Source organism: Pediculus humanus, genomic scaffold (assembly GCF_000006295.1).
Source record: "Pediculus humanus corporis 1103172108309 genomic scaffold, whole genome shotgun sequence".
NCBI lineage: Eukaryota > Metazoa > Arthropoda > Insecta > Psocodea > Pediculidae > Pediculus > Pediculus humanus.
The window spans coordinates 1,000,292-1,008,748 of NW_002987878.1; the positions used below are offsets into that span (position 1 = coordinate 1,000,292).

Sequence of the window (8,457 nt, forward strand, 5' to 3'; positions counted from 1 at the left end):
AAATATTTTTAAAATTAAATGTCAACATTTATTATACAAATAATTAAACAAATTAAAAAAATTATATTTTTTAGTTTAATATTTTAAGGAATCAAGTTTTAAATATATATTTTGTTTTTTTTTTTGTTATCATAATGGTTGAAAAACACCATTAGAATTATTTAACAGGGTTAGTTATGTATAAATATTAGGTTATTTGTAGTCGAGAAATTTATTTTCAATTATTCTTACAGACTTCGAACTGGATGGATCAGGTGCAGACCCCCGGAGGTCTCCAGGGGGTCCAATTACAATTTCTCCTCTTTCTGCCTCTGATCAAGGTAGTCACAAAATTCTTAAGTTCCTAAGTCCCTTACCTAATTTGTGTGTGTTTGATGTATTTTGTTGACTTTTTTTTTGTAATTAGATTAATAATTATATTTTGCATCAAAGAGTTTGAATTTTTTTTTTTTTGGTTTGTTTTTAGGCATGATTTGCAAAAAAAAATTATAATTATTAGAATGCTAATGAATAATTTTTTTTCAGAGGCAATAGACATGACTGCAACACAAGATACTATTCGATTCAGTGGTCATACTTTAGATAAAGCAACCAAGGCAAAAGTTACATTAGAAAATTATTACAGCAATTTAATTGCTCAGCATATTGAAAGAAAACAAAGGTATATAGGTCAATTTTACAATAGAATTTTACAAAATAATGTCATATTGTAACAAAATGAAAATTTATTTATTTACTTTTTTTAAAGCCTTTAATTTACAACTTTTATTATTATTTAGGCTACAAAAACTTGAGGATTCTTTAAAAGATGAAGGTTTATCAGAAGCGCAAAAACAAGAAAAGCGTCAAGCACACGCTCAAAAAGAAACAGAGTTCCTGAGATTGAAAAGATCAAGATTAGGAGTGGAAGATTTTGATCCATTAAAAGTAATAGGTAGAGGAGCATTTGGAGAGGTTAGGCTTGTGCAGAAAAAGGACACAGGACATGTTTACGCTATGAAAATTCTTAGAAAAACAGATATGTTGGAAAAAGAGCAAGTTGCTCATGTTCGAGCTGAGCGTGATGTTTTGGTAGAAGCAGACCATCAGTGGGTTGTAAAAATGTATTATAGTTTCCAGGTTAGATTTTCTTTTTTTTTTTTTGTTTGAAAACATGTGTACCAGGAAATAGTAGAAGGAACGTTTTACAGCATACCTTATTTTTTATGTAGGATCCGATCAATTTGTACCTGATTATGGAATTTCTTCCTGGAGGTGATATGATGACGCTTTTAATGAAAAAAGATACACTTTCGGAAGAGTGCACACAGTTTTACATAGCAGAAACCGCATTGGCTATCGATTCAATTCATAAGCTAGGTTTTATACATAGGTAATACAATCGAAAATTATGCCAATACATATATACATATTTGTTACAATTTTCTTATTTATCTTATTCAATTCTTTTTTTTTAATTAGAGATATCAAACCTGATAATTTACTTTTGGATGCCAGAGGACATATCAAGTTATCTGATTTTGGATTGTGTACTGGTTTGAAAAAATCTCATAGAACCGATTTTTACCGAGACCTTAGTCAGGCAAAGCCTTCTGATTTCAGTACGTTTGTAACCATTAAAAAAAAAAAGTTAAATTTCTTTTCACTAACTAAATTGTTTTTTGATTTATATAATTGATAGCTTCGAGTCCGATGGATAGTAAAAGAAGAGCAGAAAGTTGGAAAAGGAACAGGCGAGCTTTAGCGTATTCCACCGTTGGTACGCCTGATTATATAGCACCAGAAGTATTTCTTCAAACAGGGTACGGTCCAGCTTGTGATTGGTGGAGTTTAGGAGTTATTATGTATGAAATGCTTATAGGTATATTATCAAAATGTTATTTCATACTTACTTGTTTGCTAAATAGCTAGGGTTTCGTATAAATAATCGGGAAAAAAAACTTTCAGGTTACCCTCCGTTTTGTAGCGAGAATCCGCAAGAAACGTATAGAAAAGTCATGAATTGGAGAGACACGTTAAATTTTCCACCGGAAGTTCCCATAAGCGAAGAAGCTAAAGAAACAATAATTAAATTTTGTTGCGAAGCAGACAGACGACTCGGAGCTCAGCGGGGAATGGAAGAAATTCGTTTGGCTCCATTTTTAAGAGACGGAGTCGATTGGGAGCACATAAGAGAAAGACCGGCTGCTATACCCGTACAAGTCAAATCGATAGACGACACGTCGAATTTCGATGATTTTCCAGACATCAAATTAGAAATTCGTAATTATTCGATTAATCGATTTTCGATTTTCGAACCTGAAACAAAAATACAAAAAAATATTAATTTCATACCTTTCTTACAGCATCCGCGCCTTCTAATCAAGATGGAGAAGTCATGTGCAATGATTGGGTTTTTATAAATTATACATTCAAACGTTTCGAAGGTTTGACACAAAGAGGAACACCTACAAAAAAATAAAATATTAATAATAATAATAATAATAATTATATAAGGATTTAATCGATTTTACGATTCGAGATATGATCGATCTTAATTTTAAAAATGGCGTCGTTGTTGTTGATTGTTAAACCAATATTTTTATTTTTGTGATAATTTTTAGCATTTTTTTGAACTTGACTTTTAATATTTGTTGAGCTTGGAAAAAGTTGTAAAAAAAAAAATTAGGGGAAAGTAATAAAATAATAAAAAAAAAAGTGAAAATGAAAATCGTTAAAATAATAATAATAATAATAATTGAAACAATCAATCAGTAGTAATAGTAGTAGTACCTTTTTATCAGTGAATATTAAAATTTAATTTATTTAAAAAAAATTTTTTTTTTTGTTTTTGTCAATCTTGTTTGTTTGGAATTTAACAAAACCGTCCTTTGATTTAAGAGAAAATTTGCAAATGGCGTATCCCTTTTAATTATTATTATTATTATTTATTATCGTGTATATTCATTCTCCCACAAAAAAGCTTGTAGTTGTACACGTTTAAAGTTTAGCATAACGAAAAATAATAATAATAATAATAATATGTCGCGCAAATTCATTTTTATAATTTTGAATTATTTATTATATATATATATCGCGTACAAAAACAAAAACAATGTGAAAACGATTTTCATACCTTAAAAATATAAATAAAAAAAAGAAAAATATATTTTTTTGTTTTTAATTATTGTAAATGAAAAAAAAAAAAAAATTGATAAGAAATTATTAAAGATCTGTTTTATAAAAAAAAAAAAAGTCACTGCCTTAAACCTGTTTAAACTAAAAAAAAAAATACTCAAAATTATCCCCAAAAAAAAAAGTGTACCTTAAAATCCTGATTATCAAAAATAAATATTAATAAAGTCAGTGACTGATACAAAATTTAAAAAAAATATTAAATAATAATAATAAAAGTAATAATAATAATAATGGATTATTTTAATTAATTAATTTTTTTTGCATTAAACTGTACTTACCACATTCATACACACACACACATGGCAATAACTTATTATTTATTATAATAATAATAATAATAATAATAATAATAATAATAATAATAATAATAATATAAAATTATTAGTTTCATATTATTTTTTTTTTTAAAAATCTTATTATTATTATTATTATTAATTAATAATTTTATTTATCGGTTAGTTTTATTAATTTTGCTTTTAATATATATATATATTTCCTTCCTATTTTATTAAATTTCTTTTATGTTACCCCCCCCCCCACGGGGTAGTAACACCCCATATAAATTTATAATATCACATTACAATATGTATACCCAAATCATCTACCATCATCATGACAATTGTATTTTCTTAATAATAATAATAATAATAATAATAATTTTATTATTGATAATTATACTATGAAAATTAAAATTTTCTCTCTCTCTCTCTCTCTATCTATCTTTCTCTCACTTGCAATTATTAATTGTAATTTTTTTTTTTTTTTTTTTTTTTATTTAAATAATTGTTAAATTGTAGATTATTTTAAATGTTTAACAAAAATTAAAAAATCTTTAGATATTTTTAAATTTGTATTTATAAAAAATTAATTAAATAAATATATATATATATATAAATAATTATAAATATGTATTATGTATATATAATTAAATAATTTTGTGCAACTAATAATGAGAAAAAATTTTTTTTTTAATTTAGAAAATTATATGTAAAGCTTTTCGAATTATAACTCACTAATTTTATTTTTTAATTTTTTTTTTTATGTAATTGATTTATATATTATTTTTAAATAATAATAATAATAATATTTGTTATTATATATAAATAAAATGTAATTATTTATAAATATAATTCTATTAAACAATTACTTATTATATTATTATTTTTTTTTATTAAATTTTAACCAAGAGGTAGATATCGATAGTAAAGAATTTTTTCATTAATTATTATTATTATTATTATTTTTTCTTATTATGTTTTATAATTTTTATTACTAATTCTAAATATTATATAAATATTTATATATATATATATATATATTTTTTTTTTTTCAAATAATTATTATCACAACACAATAAATAAATAAATAAATAAATTTAATTTAGTTTTCGTAAATGCTTTGTTACTCATCATCGAATAACAAAATAAATAAATAAATAAAATTATTATTATTATTATTTTTTTAATTTGCTTATCTGAATGAATTTAGTCTTTTAACCAAACAATTAAAATTAAATAATATAAAATAAGTAAATAATTGTACTGTGCTTTTTTTTTTCTAAATGAAAATATTAAGTATTGCGAACACATGTGGCAAATTAAGAATTGCATTTGAGAAACATTAAATAATAATAATAATTTATTCCATTGAATATTTATCAATTCAAGAGAATTTTTTCCCCCCACCACAGATTACGAAGGAATAATTACTACGGTTTATTCATGATAGTGGTTTAATACTGTTAAAAGAAACCGCTTTGTCATTAATCCAATTAACAAATGGCTCACATCTTATGATGCAGCTTAAAAGAGCTGTCGCATCATCTTCTGCTCTGTGAGCTCCTTCAAAATTTTTACCATGTAAAAATTGGTAAACACTAGACAGCGTATATCTTACAGGGGCATTCGGCTTAATAGTTTTAACTTCAGTCTTTTCATTTGTACTATTGTCTAGGGATGAGTAAACGACTTGAACTTCATCATCGGAATCCTCCGGAAACAATTGTCTAACCACTTTTAATTTATTAGCATTTTGTATGTTTGAATCGGAAATGATTAAAGGCGTTTGTGATTGTTTCAGTGGAGTCTTTTGTACGTGTGTAATTTTCGAATAAGTTTTCGATCCTCCTTTGACTAATTGTGAATTATTCGGATAAATTTCTTGAAATGCTTTTATAGAATCTGCACAATAAACAGAATCTGGTAATTTCTAAAAAAAAAATGAAACTCGATAAAAATTTGTTATTAATTCTACGATAAAGTTTTTTTGCATAAAACCACTTACCAAATTTAATTTAAAAAGTTGCCTTTGCAATATAGGAAAATCAAATTTGTTTCCATTATGTGCTATCAAACAAACTGGAGAAGGTAATCTGTTAATAAAATGTATCAGTACTTGAACATCTTCTTCACAAAAAGGTTTAATATTCATTAAATCTTCATTTTCTAAACCTAGGTATCAAATTAACTTGTTTTAAATTTAAAAGTAACAAGTACATTGAATATTTAAATAATAAATTACCTGTTATTTCACTGCTATCTGGTAAAATCATTTTCATAGGATTGAAAAGCAAAACCAACTTGTGAAGAACTCTTGGTAAATTATTAATATTTTTTAAATGTTCAATTTCACAACCCATAAATGCCAATTCTGTTATTTTAGTAGTGTTACTTTCTAAATGAGGAAGCCCTGTTGTTTCTGAATCATAAACAATAATTGATTTAAAATTTACCATTCTGTAGATATGAATCCCGAACAAGTTGGTAAATATTTTTTTACCGAACCGATAATAAATATTTGATTTTTTCACTGTATTCAACATCGTTATTCATTGTATATTAAAACACAATTAGCTAAACTAAACCATTTAATTAAAATTATTTAATTAAATTTTAGTTTTTTATAATTTCAAAATATTAACACGAATTACATTTATTTTTTACCATTATAATATAATTATATAATTATAATATAATTTTTTTTTTTTTTATATACTCTTGTAAATTGTTCATTTTAATCTTGAAAATTCAAAAAAAAAAAAAAATTAAATAAATACTTTTAATTAGTTGTAAATAATTATTTAATTTTTAATTAATATAAATAATTTACTTTTATTTTTGCTTAATATTAATAAAAAATTCACTTACGTTATTTAAAAAAAAAAAAAAAAAAAAAAAAATTCAACTCTGAAGTGAACTATGAACATTACCCGACCGCCATTTTGAATCGACTGCCATTTTGAAAAAAAATTTTCATTGCTGCCAACTTAAAATTTCTGCTTGAAAAAAAAAAATGTAAATATTTACTAATAAAAATACTGTGCTCATTTTCTACTTTATCTAAAATAGTGGATTTGTACATAAAAATGAACTACTTTAATTTCACACACTAATACTGTGCTTTTTAAAATGTTTATTTTTTTTCCCAATAATTAATTAATTAAAAAAATAATACGAAATAAAATTTTTTATTAATTATTAAGAATACTAAAAAATTTTATAAGAACATTTTACAATAAAAAAAAAAAAAAATTAACATTAAAATAATAATTTGGTTCTGTTTAAAAAAAAAAAACACATAAAATATGGATTCATCTCCGAGTCATGAATTTTGTGCTAATGAAAAAGAAGATAATGATAATTCATTAAAATCAATTTCAAATCAAGGATTGGATGAAATATTAGCACCTACGTCAATATATAATTCGAATGAAACGTCGTCAGGTACAAATCTATCATCGTTTACAAACGATATCAAATTTGAACCTGATGTAGAATTTTCAAAAAATGATAAACATAAAAAAAAAGAATTTAAAAGTAAAAAAGAATTGGAAGAAGAAGAAAGAGAAAAAATGCAGTAAGTTACACAAATAGTTATTACAATAAAAAATTAAATAACAAATAATTAAATAAATGGTTGAATGGTTCTTTTGTAGAGTTTTAGTATCAAATTTTACAGAAGAACAATTAGATAGGTATGAAATGTACAGACGTTCTGCATTTCCAAAAGCAGCTATAAAAAGGCTGATGCAAACAATAACCGGTTGTTCAGTTTCGCAAAATGCCGTTATTGCAATGTCTGGAATAGCTAAAGTTTTTGTCGGTGAAGTCGTAGAAGAAGGTAAAACAATCGCAAATCATTTACAAAAAAAAAAAAAAAATTTTTAAAAAAAATAACTCACAATTTTTTTTTTCTTTCTTTCATCATACCAGCTCTTGATGTTATGGAGGAGCAAGATGAATTAGGTCCTGTTCAGCCGAAACATTTAAGAGAAGCAGTTAGAAGACTAAGAGTTGCCAGAAATTTTCCAATTAGTAAAAATGAAAAAAGACTATTTTAATAAATACATTAATTACATTAGCTTATAAACAATAATTACGATATTACTGCCATACATTTATAATTACGGTGAATTATTATTAATTTTTTTACAACATTTAATAAATAAAAAATTATTATTATTTTATAAAAAAAAAAAAACTTTTATTATAAGATAAACAATTAATAATTATACATACATTAAATTCTACTTTTAAAAAAAAAACATTAAATTAACATGTATTTAGTAAAAATTTAATTTTTTATATTCATAGTCGCTCAAACAATTAACTCTGCAACTAATTGTAAGACTTCACAATATGTTTATAATACCATCTTGTAAAAAAAAATTTATTATTGGAATGTGAAGACAATACATGCAAACAAACAAACAAAAAACCTGGTAATAATACTTTTCTCCTTTAACAAAAATTAAAAAATTTTTTTTTTTTTTCGGTAAATATGATGTTAATTATTGTACATAACTTATATCAAAAAATATAATTTACTCAGTACCATAATAATAACAATTATTTAATAAGCAACCTTAATGAATATTTTCCTTTAATAACATTAAAAAAAAAAAAAAAAGAAGAAAAATTAAAGGTTTATAATAATAATGGTAAAATGTAAAAATAATTATTTTTACAATAAAACAATACCTATATATATATATATTAAAATAAGACACACACACACTTTAAAAAATATTAATTAAAAAATAAAACTAATGAACACAACATTTAGAATTATGTTAATAAGTGCACAAATTTTAATTTTAATTTTAATTAAGTAGCAAACTTATCATGATTATTATTATTATTAATATTTTCTTTTTTCATATTCGAACGAGAACGTACCTAAATAAAATTAGTTAAAACAAATTTACTCAGGTTATGAAATAACAACAATTTTTTTTTTTTTTCCCCGATTTTCATTAAAACAATTTTTAAAAAAAAGGCA

At 23.5% G+C, this 8,457-nt stretch overlaps 4 protein-coding genes across 4 annotated transcripts in view; 2 read left to right on the forward strand and 2 right to left on the reverse strand.

Moving 5' to 3' along the window:
• Positions 1 to 374: 374 nt before the first annotated feature.
• On the forward strand, positions 375 to 2,461 carry Phum_PHUM581950 (serine/threonine-protein kinase, putative; the record flags this gene model as incomplete). Its single annotated transcript, XM_002432343.1, has 8 exons — positions 375 to 661; positions 686 to 701; positions 796 to 1,119; positions 1,212 to 1,372; positions 1,462 to 1,601; positions 1,682 to 1,861; positions 1,948 to 2,262; positions 2,346 to 2,461. The coding sequence occupies 8 exons, from the start codon at positions 375 to 377 to the stop codon at positions 2,459 to 2,461; spliced, it is 1,539 nt and encodes a 512-aa protein (XP_002432388.1).
• Positions 2,462 to 4,896: 2,435 nt separating this feature from the next.
• Positions 4,897 to 5,911, reverse strand: Phum_PHUM581960 (uncharacterized protein; the record flags this gene model as incomplete). Its single annotated transcript, XM_002432344.1, has 3 exons — positions 4,897 to 5,385; positions 5,461 to 5,627; positions 5,698 to 5,911. The coding sequence occupies 3 exons, from the start codon at positions 5,909 to 5,911 to the stop codon at positions 4,897 to 4,899; spliced, it is 870 nt and encodes a 289-aa protein (XP_002432389.1).
• Positions 5,912 to 6,760: 849 nt separating this feature from the next.
• Phum_PHUM581970 (transcription initiation factor TFIID subunit, putative) lies at positions 6,761 to 7,516 on the forward strand (the record flags this gene model as incomplete). Its single annotated transcript, XM_002432345.1, has 3 exons — positions 6,761 to 7,032; positions 7,112 to 7,296; positions 7,389 to 7,516. The coding sequence occupies 3 exons, from the start codon at positions 6,761 to 6,763 to the stop codon at positions 7,514 to 7,516; spliced, it is 585 nt and encodes a 194-aa protein (XP_002432390.1).
• Positions 7,517 to 8,332: 816 nt separating this feature from the next.
• Phum_PHUM581980 (lipopolysaccharide-induced transcription factor regulating tumor necrosis factor alpha, putative) overlaps positions 8,333 to 8,457 on the reverse strand; it is a gene marked incomplete at both ends in the record, with an annotated part of 642 nt that continues 517 nt past the window's right edge. Inside the window, one exon of the mRNA XM_002432346.1 lies at positions 8,333 to 8,354. Coding sequence (XP_002432391.1) covers positions 8,333 to 8,354 — 22 coding nt within the window. The remainder of the gene's footprint in view (positions 8,355 to 8,457) is intronic.